Below are 19681 nucleotides of genomic sequence, written 5' to 3'. Positions count from 1 at the left end.
CATTCTCAAAAATGATAAGTTCACATGTGTCACACTGGAACAACAGAAATAAAATGTTCAAACGTACCTAAGTTCTGTATTTTAATTTAAAAGACCTACCTGTTACCAACTGTTCGTCTAAAATTGTGAGCCATACGCTTGTGACTATTATAGCGCCATGTATGACAAAGCGAAAAAAGTGGTCCAACTAAAACATTCATATTCCTTTACGTACTAGACGAATATGTAATAAAAAATGGGGGTTCCTATTTTAAAAAACGCAGTTGTTATCCGTTTGACCTAAGGCAGCGCTATCTAGCAGGCCAACATTAGCGCCATCTGGTTTCCCCCTTCAAGATAGGCAAGTTTAGTTCTTTGCAGTTTTTTCGTTTGACGCTTATTTTGTGAGATATTTGGCCCAGTCACGATCAAAGGACCACCCTGTATATACTTTCCCTGTATATGTTTCGTATATATTCTATCGTTCGAGTCAGAACTTCAAACAGTAACGTCTACCTAAGCTACTTCGGTGTCAGATGTTGCTGTGGCTCGTATCTATAGATGTAGCTCTGACTGACAAAATTCTGCACTTGAAAACAATAAATAAAAGTACACCCCTTCAGAATGCTCACAACACATACAAGTAAGCAGTGAGCAAAGAAGGTACTTTATATTGTACGTAGACCCAAGCTAGATTTCAGGGAGTGTAAAAATATTTTTGATCACCACACGTGAACAGTGTTTTACAATGTCAGTAACCCAGCAGCAGTTTTACTCAGTATAGAAGGCACTGTTGGTCCCTGAGCACAGACTGGCGTTGTAGTATCATCTGAAAGAGGTGTGGCAGATAATATGTAAGTCAGTCAGTCTCTGGCAATTACACTGACCGAGCTTGAGCCAAATAGTAGACCAAATACGGCTTATAATTTTCATGAGTATATTCTAATAGAATCCTAATTCCAATAGAATCTACGTGCTGAACAATACGATGATCCACAAATAGAGATGAGAAGAGAAAGATGCTACTAGCATTAATATCAAACATCACTAAATATATTACTCAGAACGACACCTTGGTTTTCAAGGAGCAAACACATTTCCCTTTTCTTTCGTATTAAATAATTTCATTTACACATGAAGCAGAAAACTAAATAATTACGTCAGTTAAACTATTTTCAACTTAATAGTGTATTTGTTTGACTCTATTACTTCAAGTTGTAAATGTAGTAAGTTCTAAATCAACTCTCCGCCAGTCCCATACTACTTCATCTACTATTGCGATAACCAGTTGCAATCTGCTTGTAGGGAGGCAGCCTACACACGCCTCATAAAAGTCACATCAGTCTTTCCATTGTGTGCCAGCCAGTCCGCTGTAACTAGCTCTGACGTCATAAATGTTGCGCAATACTTTAAAAATCAGGTAAATAATCTGAAATGTTGCTAGCATGTCAGGAGTAATACTAAATCAATATGTGGTGAATATCAGTTCAATAACTTTAACCATTTTCCAAATATGGACGTTTTTCTGTAAAAATCATTGGCGCAATGGAAAAGAGCTAGAAACTTAAAAATTTATATTTTGATTCCTTTTGCGTAACAATTTAGTACAAACAGTATTCTGGATCTCACAAATTAAAATTTTAGTGGAAATTCAGGATTTTCTGGTTTTTTTCTTCAAAATTAAGGAAGCAAGATAGATTAAATAGGCGAGTAAATAAAGCTAGGATGTTTAAATTTAAGTAGCAGGGAGATCCGTTATAATCATAAAAATGTAAGAAGTTTCAACAGAATAACTATAAAACTATAGCGATCGCGTATCTCCAAAGAGCTATTTCAGAGCTCGTCTACTGTGTGTAGTGCATTGAAATTAATTCTCTCGCCCAAAATATTTGACTTAGCCAATCAGACTATTATTAAGATTACTTAATTGTGTGCAGAATGCACAATTAAATTGAAAGCTTCATCGCCCATCAGCAAAGGAAGCAATGATTTATTCGATAACTTAAAGTGGTGCATTACTAGCCCAGCGGCTAGTCGGGAGAGCAGATTAGATCAGGCGTTCCCTTAGCCTTCCGCACCGCGGCTTAATATGTAAGAACGCTGCGCGAAAAGAAGATATAAACAGCCTCTGATGTAGTAATAAGTTACTCGGGATACGCGTAACCATGAAATCATTTTCGAGTGAAGTGTTAATTTTGGGATGACGTTAATGATCTATTTTTAGTTTGTGTATGTCGTATTTTCACGTGCCGCCGCAGGACAGATATTACATCATTATTAGCATGGCGTTTGATGAAGATTATCATCAAATTATGGCGAGCATTCACTTAAACATTTTATTTGAACAGTTATAGTTGCATCAGCGCATTAGACTCTGAACTGCTCTGGTAGTTGAATTGTGTGGATCCTTTTTGGTCTGTGACTTTCAGAATATAGCGAACATTTTAGAGGTAATGGTTTTTGGTTATGAATCCCAGACAATCTCCTTATTCCTCAGAGTTATAAGCTGTAACTATAAATGTATTCTCAGATAAAATGGGCACTAGGAATTCTAATTACTGACCTTCACGTTTTGCTAATCACTTTCTGGTTTCCAATATTGTAGTTAGAGAGCCAGTGTTGAGAACGGCAAACAACAGTATTAAATAAATAATAGGAACATCAACAATTATTCCACCCACCGCCCCACATACTGAACATACATAAGAGGCCCAAAGCAGTTTAGAGAGTGAATATTGTTATTTACTAGGTGTCCTATTTCTAGCCACATTTTCGGCATCACATATTTACCTTATAATTTCCTGATGTTGTTGTATGCATCTGACAAACGAGTTATACATTTCAGCTTCAGAATGAATTTTAGAGTTCATTGTACTAGCAGGTTCCAGTACACCATTTCGACCAAACGATGAAGACAACACAGAAGCAGTGCTGCTACGCGTGTAGTTTCGGTCACCCTTTTTTGTATTGCTGGTAGCAGGTGACTGATCAATTTTGGAGACGTCCCGGAACTTGAGGTTGAGCATTTCAAGTAAAGAGCTGATTTGGGTCATGAGAGTGATGATCAGAATGTCACATGCTCTATTACAAAATGCAGCAGTGACTAATGCTAGCATCTGGGTGAAGAATGTTACTTCATAGTTGGACCACACAGTCATGTTGTAAGGGTACCATGAAATAATCGGCAGTGTACGAAGGCTGCTCCCCATCGTAAGACCTATTCGCAGACCATTGACGCTCCAAATGACGGCTGCAGATGTCGACTGTAAAGAAAGAATGTCTTAAGTAAACACAAGCTCTCGAAGGATTGCGCCAAATTATCAAGTAAACTTTAACTAAGTGATTCATGCTAGCGCTTCATAATTTTTTATGCTTAAATATACATAACACATAACTTGGAATATATATCAGAGGTACGATATATAAGGCAAAACGCAGAGATATTTCGGCTACATTATTAGAGATTTTTGGATAAATCATTTGGGAAACACAGATTCAATGAGGAGTCTGAACTGATTTTAGCCGTGGCTAGGCGCCCTAAATGGAGATGACTTAAAAATTGCTGTTCAATGATAAACTGCTTTAAAAGCAAGAACAATTGGCATACCATCAAACCTAGGTGGTAAATGATCCACACAAATTATGTGGTTATGGACATTAGATTTCCTCATGCATCAAACAGAACTTTCGGAAGTTGTCCAGTATTATCTCCTACAACAACGGCCCTACCATGAAAGATAGGTGATACACGATCCACACAGTCATGTGGTTATGGGCATTACATTTCCTCGTGCATGAAACAAGAGTTTGGAAAGTTGTCCAATATTATCTGTGTTTCCTTAACCCTACCTGTAAAAGAAGTTTCCCCGTCCTAAGAACACAGTCAATGTACAATCGGAAACTGCTGTTGCCCCTATATCATTAATCGTTTACGTATATCAAGAGCATTAGCGGTGCAACTACGCTTTGTTAGCGAATCCCTGCTCTGCAGGAATTTCACTGTTCAGAAAAAAGTACATGGCCTTACAAGTCTAAAATGCTTGACCACTCTGACATCTACGGGGCACTTCGTATGATCAAATTGCTGATAAGTCGATGTTATGGCACACTCCGGACTGCTTCTCCCTACATCTTCAAAGATCCATTTACCTATGTCCACAGTATGGAGTACATAGTATCTGAAAAAAGCTGCCGATTTATCACACTATTGGCTCTCCCTGCACCCACGCTAGTTCTTTGGGAGAAATTTGTTTTCTTTGGAAATTTCAATATGTTCGAGGATAGGATGTGCGCTAGGATTCTGCTAAGGGAGAAGTCTTGAGTAAGATTTGCGTTTTGCGTGTAAGCACTGTCGCAAGACTTGGTACGAAGTATTTGTAATTACTGTTTGGAAAGCTTTCTCAGGCTACGCAGTGAGTCACAGAAGTTGTAGAAGAGTCACACTTTTGTCAGTCAGGGATACTGAAGGAACTGGTTGAATATAAACGCATTGTGTCGTATCTGGTGAATAAGGGAACCTCAACAGTCAGTGAGGTGCCTGAGTGTGATCGCCCACCAGGACTGTGAGCAGGGCACAGTTTCTGATACACGCTCCCTTCTGTCGCAGCCAGTCTTGTAAACAGGGACGCAACGAGTCCACCGGATCTTCCGATCAACTTGCTTTTGTTCTGCTCTTATCCCATGATGACATCTTTCACTGCGGTTCCTGGGCTGGCTTTCAGTCTTTCGCCAAACTGCAGCCACACTATGCCAGTGACTGTGACAGCAATTACATCAAACGTTTATGCCTGTTTACAATCTTTACATGTCTCATCCTTCCATTCTAACTGCCCCTTTTAGATGACCCATAGACATGTCTTTTGGGAGGTGTCACGTCACGACGAAATAAAAGTGTTATCTTTCCTTGGCAGTAATCTACAACATGAAGTTCATAACGCCACGGCTGCGAAATACTAACAAGAATTCTTTACAGACGAATGGAAAAGCCGGTAGAACCCGACCTCGGGGACGATCAGCCTGGATTGCGTAGAAATATTGGAACACGTAAGGCAATACTAACCCTACTACTTATCTTAGAAAATAGAGTAAGGAAAGACAAACCTACGTTTCTAGGATTTGTAGACTTAGAGAAAGCTTTTGACAGTAATGAATGGAATATTCTATTTCAAATTCAGAGGGTGGCAGGGGTAAAATACAGGGAGTGAAAGGCTTTTTACAATTTGTACCGAAACCAGATGGCAGTTATAAGAGTCGACGGGCATGAAAGGGAAGCAGTGGTTGGGAAGGGAGTGAGACAGGACTTTATCCTATCCCCGATGTTATTCAATCTGTATACAGAGCAAGCAGTAAAGGAAAAAAAAATTCGGAGTAGGAATTAAAATCCATGGAAAAGAAATGAAAACTTTTAGGTTCACCGACGACATTGTAATTCTGTTAGAGGCAGAAAAGGACCTGGAAGAGCAGTTGACCGGAATGGGCAGTGTCTTGCAAGGAGGATATAAGATGAACATCAACAAAAGCAAAACGAGGATAGCGGAAAGTAGTCGAATTAAATCGGGTGCTGCTGAGGGAATTAGATTAGAAAATGAGACCCTTAAAGTAGTAATGGAGTGTTGCTATTTGGGGAGAAAAATAACTGATGATGGTCGAAGTATAGAGGATATAAAATTTAGACTGGCAATGGCAAGTAAATCGTTTCTGAAGAAGAGAAATTTGCTAACATCGTGTATAGATTTAAATGTCTGGAAGTCGTTTCTGAAAGTATTTGTATGGAGTGTAGCCATGTATTGAAGTGAAACGTGGACAGTAAATAGTTTAGACAAGATGAGAATAGAAGCTTTCGAAATGTGGTGCTACATAAGAATGCTGATGATAAGATGGGTTGATCACATAACTAATGAGGAGCCATTGAATAGAATTGGATACAAGAGAAATTTGTGGCACAACTTGACTAGAAGAAGGGATCGGTTGTTAGGGCATATTCTGAGGCATCAAGGGATCGCCAGTTTAGTATTGGAGGGCAGCGTGGAGGGTAAAAATCGTAGAGGGATACCAAGAGATGAATACACTAAACAGATTAAGAAGGATGTAAGTTGTAGAAGCTTGCACAGGATAGAGTAGCGGGGAGAGCTGCATCAAACCCGTCTCTGGACTGAAGACCACAACAACAACATGAAATTTATCTGCTCATTGTTCTCCCAAGCATCCCAACATACAACTAATTCCATTCGTCCGTTCTCTGCGTCTGTAGTATAATGCACGTCCATACTTTTATGCTTCTCGTAAACAACAATGACCTGTACTTGTGTTCAGCCACTGTAATGTGCTGTGAGTTAGAGAATCTTAAAAAAATTAGGACTTTGAAAGCGGCTACTCTACTTAGCGTTCAACACGTATCGTACAGAGACATCTGTAGGGCGTTCGTGTATTGTTCCGTTTACGCTGTGTCCTTTGTCTTTCTGCTACAAGAGAATTTATTTTAATGTTGTTCGTAGGTGACTACACCCTGTGATCCCACGTTAAAATGAGTTTACGATTCCGTTGCACGATGTAATTTGAAATGCAAAACTTCGTATTTCAGATATTACTGTTTGGTGCCTTTTGGTTCGACGCAGTTTACGAGTTTTCAGCTTCAGTTTCTTGCTCTCTTCCATGTTGGTGGAAGTTGGATGGCTTAACCCTCAGGCGCCTAAACAAAACACTTTAATCGATGAATGGCATCAGTATAGACCACTGGTCTGAAGGCTGAGTAGAAATTTGAAAAATAGTTGGCATGTGCTTCCAACTCTGTATGAGATAACACATCGGATATAATTGACACACGCATCCGGTCAACGATCCTGGACACAAACCGCGAGCTAGGAAGTGGACAACGTGTGAAATTAACACGTGCAAGTAGAGTTGGTGTGTCCAGTAAGGTTTAGTTCATCTCTTGTAAAGGCACTTGCTGGATCTTGCGACGATACTGGTCTTCCAGTAATGATTTAATGTGACTAAAAAGGCTAAACAGGTCGTAGGGTCGAACCGTACATGTCTGTTCTCGTATGCAGCAGCTAAACATTCAGCGAATAACAATTTCTGCCTGTGACCCTGCAGTAAAATAGATACTAGAATTAATAACATAATCAGATACATTAAATATAAAAAATAAATACTTAATTAATTAATAGCGTTTTATTCTGAAAACTGAATAACAGAGAGTCGTATAAAATAATTGTAGGCTTAATCAGTGAGGTAATGAGAGAGTTATGGAAATGTGGTTAAACTATTAGCAATAATTATAATAAAGAGAGAAATAAAACATCATTCGAACGCAGCAAAGTTTCGGTATGTACGCCTCGCCCAAAAACTAACTAGTTACCAAAGATGCGTTGAAACGAAATACTGAGCACTTCCCTCATTAAACTAACATATTATTACAACGTTTAGTAAATAGAACGTGGCTGACATTCGGTCATACTCAGAGAGTTTACAATAAATATAAACAATAGCCTGATCATATACGACACAGTATTCTCGAGCATGCACACTTACGTTCAATGGCTATAAAATGTTGCTAAACATATGTTAAACAATAACTTGGGCCGTTGATAAAAACATCGTTTGGCTGTCTATTCATTGGTGGGATCAGTTTGTACATGTGATCTATCTATTTTAAAATGCAATGGTTTTTAACATCGACTACTGATAAAAAATAGTAAAATGCTTATTACAAAACATGCAGGTAGGACAAGATACGAGGCAAGGCATACTTCACTTACCTGATGTATTATTGTGAAAAACACGATGTTCTGATAAAAATTTGCATAAGAAAAAGATTTAAAAACATAATAAGTAAAAAATGAATAGAGAAATATTTGTAGCTTTCAGGAATCGTAGCCATAATTTAATGATATCCTTTCAGACATTGTTGAAATAGCATGAAGCATTTAGAAGTTGTTGTTGTTGTGGTCTTCAGTCCGGAAACTGGTTTGACGGAGCTCTCCATGCTTCTCTATCCTGTGCAAGCTTCATCATTCCCAGTACCTACTGCAACCTACATCCTTTTGAATCTGCTTAGTATATTCATCTCTTGGTCTCCCTCTACGATTTTTACCTTCCACGCTGTTCACCAATGCTAAATTGGTGATCCCCTGATGCCTCAGAACATGTCCTACCAACCGATCTCTTCTTCTGGTCAAGTTGTGCCACAAACTCCTCCCCAATTCTATTCAATACCGCCTCATTAGTTATGTGACCTACCCATCTAATCTTCAGCATTCTTCTGTAGCACCACATTTAGAAAGCTTCTATTCTCATCTTGTCCAAACTATTTATCGTCCATGTTTCACTTCCATACATGGCTACACTCCATACAAATACTTACAATACATACAATTAAATCTATACTCTATGTTAACAAATTTCTCTTCTTCAGAAACGCTTTCCTTGCCATTGCCAGTCTACATTTTATATCCTATTTAGGTGTTATTAAATTTAAAATCGATTGTGGAAATATTCCGTTAATATAAATCATTAATTTTTGTAATTTCTAATATACCGAAAATGTCTCCAGAATGAGATTTTCACTCTGCAGCGTAGTGTGCGCTGATATGAAACTTCCTGGCAGATTAAAACTGTGTGCCCGACCGAGACTCGAACTCGGGACCTTTGCTTTTCGCGGGCAAGTGCTCTACCACCTTTTTTTTTCTTTTTTTCCCAACTAAGCTACCGAAGCACGACTCACTAAAGCTGTGAGTACCGGGCGTGAGGCGTGCTTCGGTAGCTCATGTGGTAGAGCACTTGCCCGCGAAAGGCAAAGGTCCCGAGTTCGAGTCTCGGTCGGGCACACAGTTTTAATCTACTGAAAATATGTTTGTTTCATTCGATGTTTCTCACGTTTCTGATACCGCAGATGTATTCAGAAATTTGCTCTATTGTGCAACTGTGATTTATTATAAAATTTGCAAATGTCGTATGTATGTATTCGATTGCCTTAAACGCCGCTGTTACTAATAGACCTCCTGCACCCAAGCAGTAGAACCGCTCGGCCACAGCGGCCGGCCCTTACTCGAAGAAACCAAATTTCTGCTTGCTCATTACAACGGTAGACCAAGAATGAATAATCAGAGCCCAAATGAGCTCAGTGAGTGTTACTGTAATAAAACAGTGAAGCTAACACCCCTTTTTTGTAATCAGTCTTCTGACTGGTTTGAAGCTCCCGCCTATAATTCCTCTCCTGTGCCAACTTTTGATCTCAGAGGGGTACTTACAATGTATCATTACAGTACGACATATATTTTTTCATGATTCTTGTGTTTCCTGTTTCCCTTTTATCTGCTATACTTACGTCATAAATTGAAGGCGTTATTTCAGGTTGTGTTTTGTAAATTTATTTCTTTGTATAGATATGTGTTTCCAGAATGAGATTTTCACTCTGCAGCGGAGTGTGCTCTGATATGAAACTTCCTGGAAGATTAAAACTGTGTGCCCGACCGAGACTCGAACTCGGGACCTTTGCCTTTCGCGGGCAAGTGCTCTACCGTCTGAGCTACCGAAGCACGACGCACGCCCGGTACTCACAGCTTTACTTCTGCCAGTATCCGTCTCCTACCTTCCAAACTTTACAGAAGCTCTCCTGCGAACCTTGCAGAACTAGCACTCCTGAAAGAAAGGATATTGCGGAGACATGGCTTAGCCACAGCCTGGGGGATGTTTCCAGCCCAGGAAGACGTTCGAAGCAATTGATCGGCGTCTTAGGGAGCAAGGAACATTCCAGCCTATGACTCGCTACTGGGGAAGACCTAGACCGACGAGAACACCTGCAATGGACGAGGCAATTCTTCGTGCAGTTGACGATCACCCTAATGTCAGCGTCAGAGAAGTTTCTGCTGTACAAAGTAACGTTGATCACGTCACTGTATGGAGAGTGCTACGAGAGAACCAGTTGTTTCCGTACCATGTACAGCGTGTGCAGGCACTATTAGCGGCTGATTGGCCTCCACGGGGACACTTTTCTGCGAATGGTTCATCCAACAATGTGTCAATCCTCATTTCAGTGCAAATGTTCGCTTTACGGATGAGACTTCATTCCAACGTGATCAAATTGTAAATTTTCACAATCAACATGTGTAGGCTGACGCGAATCCGCACGGAATTAAACAATCACGTCATCAACACAGATTTTCTGTGAACGTTTGGGTAGGTATTGTTGTTGATGTCTTGATTGAGCCCGATGTTCTTCCACCTTCGCTCAGTGGAGGACTTTATCATGATTTCATACGGGATACTCTGCCGGTGATGCTAGAACATGTGCCTTTACGACACAGCCTGTGGTTCATGTACATTTCATTCGAAGTGTTCTTAGGCTTCTCAACAACAGATTCGGTGACCGATGGAATGGTAGAGGCGTACCAATTCCATGGCCTCCACACTCTCCTGACCTCCACCCTCTTAATTTATGGGGGCATTTGAAAGCTCTTGTCTATGAAACCCCGGTACCAAATGTAGAGACTCTTCGTGATCGCGTTGTGGACGGCTGTGATACAATACGTCATTCTCCAGGGCTGCATGAGCGCATCAGGGATTCCAGGCGACGGAGGGTGGATGCATGTATCCTCGCTAATGGAGGACATTTTGAGAATTTCCTGTAACAAAGTGTTTGAACTCACGCTGGTACGTTATGTTGCTGTGTGATTCCGTTCCATGATTAATGTGATTAGAAGAGAAGTAATAAAAATGAGCTCTAACATGGAAAGTAGGCGTTTCCGGACACATGTCCACATAACATATTTTCTTTCTTTGTGTGTGAGGAACGTTTCCTGAAAGTTTGGCCGTATATATGCTGTTGACCCAAAACATTAGGACCATCTGTTCAACAGCTGGTTTGTCCGTTTTTGGAACGAAATACATCCCTTGTTCCGCGTATCAGGGATCCAACAGTTTGTTGGTAGGTTTGTGGAGGTATGCCACGTTTCACGTCTAAGTACAGGTCACGTACATCGCGAAAAGTATGGCCGCTGATTGCCTACGAGGTGACTGCGCCCGGTAACGGCCCGTATGACATACATATTACTTATATCACGCAAATATGGCCGCCGAGACATCTGCGTGAGTACACTATACTGCTCCTCGAACCACTGTAGCATGGTTCCGGCTCCGAGACAATGGAAATTGCACTGCTGAAAGACGATATCGCCACTGGGGAAAACATCGAGTATAAACAGTAGCAGGTGGTTCGCAGCTGCCAGTGTGACTTCGACAACTGCCACGGGCCCCATGGAAGTGCTGGAGAATGTCTCGCATAGCGTACGTAATACTACTCCCATGGCCCAGCGTCCGTGGCGCTCTGCACGTATCAATCACCCGTTCACATAGATGGTGGCGTTTGTGGTGATGACCATCGACCTAGCATAGAAAATACGTTTTTTATCCAAAGAGCCGACACGTTTCTGTTGATCGACGATCGAATCCCGATGATTCCATACCACTGCAATCGTAATTGACGATGTCGTTGAGACAACTTGCGTTCTGCTGCAGCGTTCCTTGTTCAGCAATGTACGATGAAAGGTGTGCCCCCAAAGACTTATGCGTGCACCAGAATTGTGATCTTTTGGTAGAGATGCCGCAGATCACCATCTGTCCTACTTCACAGAGCAGACAAACATCCGAACCCCATGTTCTCTGAACAGTCGTGTGCGTCCAGCAATTCAGCAGTGGTAGTAACACTGTCCTTCTACCACCTTCCGTAGACGCTCACGTTAGTAGCACGTGAAGATTCCACCAGCTTCCCCGTTTCCGAGATACTAGTTTGCAGGCTACGTGTAAAAATCAGCTGCCCTTTGTGCAAGTCGCTTATCTCAAGTGATTTCCCCATTTGCGGCCTAAAACAGCGCTAGGGTGACCAACGACACTCTCTGCTTCACTTACATACGTTTGCTACGCCGTGCCTAAAACGCCAGCGGGATCCAACGTCGCGGTGGGCAGTCGTCATGTTTTGGCTTGTCAGTGTATTTGTGAATATTTACGTGCATTTACGTGCATTCTTGTTTTCTTTGTTCTTCCTCTTGTGGATTATTGTCCATTGCCGATCACATATGTACTTCGTACAATGTCGTACCTGAATTCTCACAGGATACAAATTTAGGAATTTGGTTTGCGTGTGTGTGCTTAATATTCAGTTAATCCTGGGAGAAACTAAATTTTCGTGTCTTCACTTACCTCCAAAGTTACGTACTTGAGAAATTAGAATTGACGTGTCAGGGTTCTTCACCTTTTATTAGATGAACGTGATCATTTATAGCTATATTAATGTTAGAAGGAGTCCTGCTACTTCACAAGTTGCAGTTAAGGAATAAGTTGTTTGGTAGTAGCGTAGCGCGAGGACGTTTGTCTCGCCGGTTGAGAGTGTGCCCCATCGACATGGATTGATCCCCGGTGAACGAGAGAAATATCAAATTGTTGCAATCTACTTTACTACGAAGTGATTATAAATAAGGAGTGCCGATGTTACACATTTGCGTCTCCAGCGGTGCCATAGATTGCAGAGAAGAACTGAGACCAAATTTCAATATTTTTGATTTGTGTCAAGATTAGCCAATAAGGGAAAGGTATGATGGACAAAAATATTCATGATTGAGTAGCTGTGGATTAACAAATAATAGCCTTCAAGCCATTCAACCAGTAACACTGAGACACAATTAATTCCAATGATAGATCAACTGGTATCAGGGATAAATCCGGAAGTAGTACAAAAGATGAACTAATGCAGAATCTAACCGACGGACACAACGGGCACAAAAACTGCGTCCTGCACCTGAAAAATCATACTACTCTTAAGCAGAAGAAGAAGGGAGTCAGTCAACCTGTGAGAAAGGCTAAACTCAGGAATGCGAATAGTTTAACGGACAACAGAAGTAGACCAGCTTTCCTACTGAAGAATCTGGTGCTGGTATAGGCAAAGTAAAAGCTGTCCTATCCAAAGAACTGAACCGGTACATCACATTATTTACAACCATAGTTGAACCTTAAACCAAACAGAGACTCATAGACTCTGTAGCATGTTTCTTGCACTATTGTCAAATAAGCACCATGCGTACTGGACACGCAGGCATTACAGACTAAATGATGAAACTTATTATTTGCCCACTACTGCCCACTATAATAAATATTTTCAATCATTCTTCAGCGGCAAGTATTTTCCCCGACACCTGAATCGAGATCTAGTCAAGCCAAAACCTAGATAGAACGTCACTAAACACCCTCTGGCTACAGCAGTATTTGCATTCTTTCTGCGCTGTAGAAGGTCTTATAATATATAGTCCACAACGGGATAAACACTCCCATTTGCAATTAAACTACTATACGAATGCAAATCAGGTTCCCGCAAACATCACAGCAAAACATACGCCTTATTAAAAGTACCAGATTGCCTGAAGAAGCCTTCCCTGGATGCACAAAACGCGAATGTCGTGTGCTTCTTAGATTCCAGCAAAGCGTCTGACATTGACGACTAAGCCGTTTTACTTGCCATACCTAGCAACCTGAATTTCACGCCAAGTGCAGTCAAATGGATTCGCTCATACCTGACATCTGACCAGCAATGCATCATGTCAGGCACCAGACAGTCGGAACGGAGGCAGGTACTACCAGGCTAACCCTGTGTGTCCTACATGCATTTCATCGTATGCCAATGGCGTGTCATCTCCTTTGTCCTACTACAAATAGAAAATGTACGCTGATGACTGCCTGCTGTACCTAAGTCCTAAACCAATAAACATCAAGACAACCACTGAGAATCTTAATACCGACCTGTATGAAGTATCAAATTGGTCGTATAATATAGGATTAAGGCACAACGTATCCTAGACCCAAAAGGTGCTGACTGGTCATTATGGACCCATTACTTCGAAATATTCAGAATTTCTTCCATATTTAATTCTATATGGAGCTTACAACAACTTCTCTCTCTTGAAAGAGAGCCTTTGACTTTAAAAAAAAGATGAAAATTTAAATTGGACTGAGCACGAACCTCAGTTTGCAAAAAGGCATCACGATCTCTTCATGCCCTACAGCAATATAAACAGTTTTTCCCTCCCATCTGAAAAAGAATCTTGTAAAAAATGTTATACTTCCAGTTACTCATCAGAGCGATGTTATCCTGTAAGGGCCTTCTCATAAAAGAGCGTGGTGTCTGGGACTGGTTATGAGTGCCTGTGCTCTTTACGTCTGTAATGTTCGAGTCTATGATCACATTTGAACATCACATTCACAACTACTCTGGCTGCGTGTAGATAAGCGCAGATATTTATATACCCTCTGTCTTCTTTATCGTGCGTCATGTCTCTCCTCGATTTTAACGTGACCAACATGGCAGGAACACATTTTCTCATCAGAGCAAAATCACTTACACTCCTGGAAAAAAGAACACATTGACACCGGTGTGTCAGACCCACCATACTTGCTCCGGACACTGCGAGAGGGCTGTACAAGCAATGATCACACGCACGGCACATCGGACACACCAGGAACCGCGGTGTTGGCCGTCGAATGGCGCTAGCTGCGCAGCATTTGTGCACCGCCGCCGTCAGTGTCAGCCAGTTTGCCGTGGCATACGGAGCTCCATCGCAGTCTTTAACACTGGTAGCATGCCGCGACAGCGTGGACGTGAACCGTATGTGCAGTTGACGGACTTTGAGCGAGGGCGTATAGTGGGCATGCAGGAGGCCGGGTGGACGTACCGCCGAATTGCTCAACACGTGGGGCGTGAGGTCTCCACAGCACATCGATGTTGTCGCGAGTGGTCGGCGGAAGGTGCACGTGCCCGTCGACCTGGGACCGGACCGCAGCGACGCACGGATGCACGCCAAGACTGTAGGATCCTACGCAGTGCCGTAGGGGACCGCACCGCCACTTCCCAGCAAATTAGGGACACTGTTGCTCCTGGGGTATCGGCGAGGACCATTCGCAAAACGTCTCCATGAAGCTGGGCTACGGTCCCGCACACCGTTTGGCCGTCTTCCGCTCACATCCCAACATCGTGCAGCCCGCCTCCAGTGGTGTCGCGACAGGCGTGAATGGAGGGACGAATGGAGAAGTGTCGTCTTCAGCGATGAGAGTCGCTTCTGCCTTGATGCCAATGATGGTCGTATGCGTGTTTGGCGCCGTGCAGGTGAGCGCCACAATCAGGAATGCATTACGACCGAGACACACAGGGCCAACACTCGGCATCATGGTGTGGGGAGACATCACCTACACTGGCCGTACACCTCTGGTGATCGTCGAGGGGACACTGAATAGTGCACGGTACATTCAAACCGTCATCGAACCCATCGTTCTACCATTCCTAGACCGGCAAGGGAACTTGCTGTTCCAACAGGGCAATGCACGTCCGCATGTATCCCGTGCCACCCAACGTGCTCTAGAAGGTGTAAGTCAATTACCCTGGCCAGCAAGATCTCCGGATCTGTCCCCCATTGAACATGTTTGGGACTGGATGAAGCGTCGTCTCACGCGGTCTGCACGTCCAGCACGAACGCTGGTCCAACTGAGGCGCCAGGTGGAAATGGCATGGCAAGCCGTTCCACAGGACTACATCCAGCATCTCTACGATCGTCTCCATGGGAGAATAGCAGCCTGCATTGCTGCGAAATGTGGATATACACTGTACTAGTGCCGACATTGTGCATGCTCTGTTGCCTGTGTCTATGTTCCTGTGGTTCTGTCAGTGTGATCATATGATGTATCTGACCCCAGGAATGTGTCAATAAAGTTTCCCCTTCCTGGGTCAATGATTTGAAGGTGTTCTTATTTCAATTTCCAGGAGTGTATGTTCCACTCCATCGTTCAGCTACTTTCTCGAAGTCCTTTTCAGTAGCAGGAATCTGACTGGGGAATAACCTCCGTCATTGTATTGAAGAACCGATTAAAACCTCCAGTTTCAGAAGGCAGTTAGTGGCACATATAGTGGAGCAACAATAATGACTACCACTATCTCTTTATCACTTCTCAGTACACTTAGATTCTTTTTATATATGCCGCTATCATTGTTGTTATTATTGTTATCATTATTATGAATGTTATTATTATTATTTGTGCATTAAAAGTAGTTATTTCGTAAGTAAAAGTATACTGTATGTGTGAAACTATAGCTCGATGGAGAAGAAGGCCTGATAGCCCCAAGCAGTTTAGATTAAATAAATACACAAACCTATTACAGAGTAGGTAAGAATACAATTGATGTTTGAAGCACTCTTTAGAGCATCACTTGAAAACAAAGAAAGATCTTCAGATGGAGAAGATTTTAGGAGGAAAGAGATCAAAAGCCGATAAAGAGAAGCGACCACAACAAAAAGCAAAAATATAAGAAGAGACGACACTGAAATCGAAAAAGGGTGCGCGTGAAGTATTTACATAGAGTAAAGAAAGCTGCAAGGAGATGCTCCAGGAATATGTGAAAGCAGGAAAACGGAGTGTTATAAAAGATACGCTAGACTGCAGGAGAATTCAGATAAAGTCAGAGACGATAGGAATAGCATGAGAGTTCGGGTAGCAAAAGAAACAGACGATGTTGCTGAGGAAACTAATACTGAAATATGAGAAGGGACTAAGATATTAAGAAATGTCATGAGAAAGAGATTAAAAACATGACACAGATGCCCAAAGAATGCAACGTCGCTACTGAAGAACTAGAATCTGAGGAAGCGGAACTAAATGAAAATTTGAGGGAAGTAACAGCACCACAGAGGAAGAATGATGATCAGCTGCTTAAGCTAGAAATCGACGATATGCAAGAATATATTCAACAACAGGAGAATAAAACTAAAGAAATTAGTAAGAAAATTATTGATGAAACTTTCACATTGAGGGGACATAATATCTTTGCGGTAATGAATAATGATAAATGGAACACCAAATTTAAATAGGACAGAAGTATAAACCAAAAAGGTAACTGTACCAGCGATTTTTACCCAGCTGTCAAAGGATGTTTCTGCGGCATATTTTAAAGACAGACACGAAGTCCAGTATGTAATAGAGAGAGTGGAAGGAGAAGCCATCATCTGGGAGGTTAAGAGGAAAGCAGAAGTTAATAACTACAATCATTCTGAAGGATAATTTCAGGAGATATGCTGTTCCAAGAGTTATCAAGATTCGACACTAAAAGATGTACTATGTAGCAGATTTTTTAACGTACATGGGGGTAACTCAGACGGCAAAAGAGAATCAAAGAAGGCTTAGGAAACGAGCAACTCTTTTGCTAGTATAGTAACTGGTGACTGATACACTCCCCAGCTGAGTGACACCCTACCTCCAGTATCAAGTTTCACTCCACTGTCATTGTTCCTATACCGAGATTTAAAAAGATTAGAAATTATCAATTAGATTAAGTCACTGTTATCCTGGTATTTCAGTTAGGATCCTCTGGTAAATTTATCATAGTAACACAAAACCAATGATAAAGTAATAATCGAGATATTACAGAATCCATAACTTCTGTGATCGTTCAGTGTCAACAAATTACGGAAATCGTTGAGCAAAAAGAATAGAGGTAGTGTCAGATCTCACTTTCACATTACCGAGTGAAGCTAATTAGTGTAAGTAAAGAACCCTACATAATTTTGAACGTTTGGTTCGTGAGTCATAAAATAACAGAGAAATCTATAGAATACGAATGACGTAATAGGTGATGGTTTGTGATATATAGGATAACTTGTAAAATGACTTATAGATGAGGAGTTATTTCTATTTGATGAATAATATGAAGTATAAGGATGATATAATTACGTTGATGACGTGTGTAGATTTTAAGGTGTATGGCGGTAATTTTGTGTATTTATCGAACTGAAACACAAGGACTGATGGATGTTTAAGGTGTAAATATTCGACGTGAATATGATACTGAATTGAGAGTGATATGTGTAGTGGAGTTTATACAAGTGAAAGGTATATGAAATATGAAGAAATTTAGGAGGTTATCTTTGAATGACATCATTTATTTTCACTTAAGTTGTTTTATTTTTTTCTATATGCATTTTCATGTATGTGATGATGAAAATCAGGATGGGAAAAAGTTAAATATTTTCTCCTAAATCACGAGAATTTAACGATTTAATGATCTACTTGGCTATTAAAATTAAATAACGGAAGTATTTCCATTGAGGTTGAGAAGTACAATTATGGCACCCTTTACTAATAATGACAAGTGCCAATATTAATATGAATGATACATGCAGAAATAACAAAGTAACATACTGAAGTAATTATGTTGGCAATTATAATGACTGTTTAACCACAAAATGGCTGAGTAAAACATCCATTTATTCTAACAAAAATTTCTGGGCAATCATGACAGCTATAAAAGTGAGTTGTTGCATGAGACAGTTTCAGAGCGTTATGTTAGGTTCTTCATTGCTGGCTGATCTAATAGAAAGTAAAGGATTGTCAATCAGTCTTCTAATTTGGGGTAACAAAATTATGTGTATCAATACTTTCATAGAGATAATAAAAGAATGGTCAATAATTCTTGTGTGGTGATTCAAGTGAGCTGAAATAACGGAGGCAGTATGGATGGCAAAAGTCCTGCTGGACGGACAGGAAACCCAAGAGGACTACCGAAATAATTTGAGTGACTGCTGTTGGAGCTTTTCTGTCAACAAGAAAACCAGTGAAAATTATGTGTTAGATGGCCCATACTAACTATTAAAAGACGATACTTCTTATAATTAAATGTAGATTACAACTTTTGAAAATATTTACTATTTTTTATCAACGTATCCCGATTTTTGCATCATATTTGTAGAAGTAGTTCACTACCAGCTTCAGACAGAACTTCACTTATCAGTGAAATATTGCAACTTTTGTACATGTTTGACTTTTGGTCAGTTCTTGAAAAATCGAGTAGTACAAGATCTCTAACAATCATTTTTATTACAATGACTGGCTTTGACCTATCTATGGTGTCATCGTCGTGTCTTATAGTATTGTTAGTTCTGGGACTGCCAAGGGAGACGTGTCCAAGAGAAAAAGACTGAATAACCAACGCAAGGATAACGTTGTATGAGTTGGGGTGTGGATTGTCAGAAGCTTGAACATGGTAGGGAAAATAGAAAATCTGAAAGGGAAATGCAAAGGTTCAATCTAGGTGTAGTAGGGATCAGTGAACTGAAATGGAAAGAAGACAAGGATTTCTGGTCACATGAGCGTAGGGTAATAACAACACCAACAGAAAATGGTATAATCGTGTAATATTCGTTATGAACAGGAAGGCAGGGCACAGTGTGATACTGTGAACAGTTCAGTGATAGGGTTTCTCTTATCAGAAATGACAGAAAACCAACACCGACAACGATAGTTCAGGTACACATGCCGACATCACAAGTTGAAAATGAAGAGACAGAGAGTGTGTATGAGGATAATTGAAGGGTAACACAGTACATATTCGGAGATGAAAATCTAATAGACATGGAGGACAGGAATGCAGTTATTGGGGAAGGAGTAGATGAAAATGTTACAAGAGAATACTGGCTTGGGACAAGGAATGATAGAGGAGAAAAGTTAACTGACTTGTGTAATAAATTTTAGCTAGTAATAGTGAACATTGTGTTCAAGAATCACAAGAGGAGGAAGTATACTTGTAAAAGACCGGGTGATACGGGAAGATTTCAGCTAGATTACATTATGGTCAGAGATTCCGAAATTACATACTGGATTGTAATGCGTACCCAGG

At 40.9% G+C, this 19681-nt stretch overlaps 1 protein-coding gene across 1 annotated transcript in view; it reads right to left on the bottom strand.

Moving 5' to 3' along the window:
- Nucleotides 1–19681, bottom strand: part of LOC126273419 (odorant receptor 83a-like) — a 103069-nt gene that overhangs the window by 69092 nt on the left and 14296 nt on the right. The window contains exon 2 of the mRNA XM_049976971.1: nucleotides 2770–3242. Within this exon, the coding sequence (XP_049832928.1) occupies nucleotides 2770–3242 (473 nt within the window). The remainder of the gene's footprint in view (nucleotides 1–2769; nucleotides 3243–19681) is intronic.

The sequence above is a fragment of the Schistocerca gregaria genome, chromosome 5 (genome assembly GCF_023897955.1).
Source record: "Schistocerca gregaria isolate iqSchGreg1 chromosome 5, iqSchGreg1.2, whole genome shotgun sequence".
NCBI classification, from domain to species: domain Eukaryota; kingdom Metazoa; phylum Arthropoda; class Insecta; order Orthoptera; family Acrididae; genus Schistocerca; species Schistocerca gregaria.
Note: the sequence above shows the minus strand (reverse complement) of the source record. Positions and strands in the feature narration are given on the sequence as shown.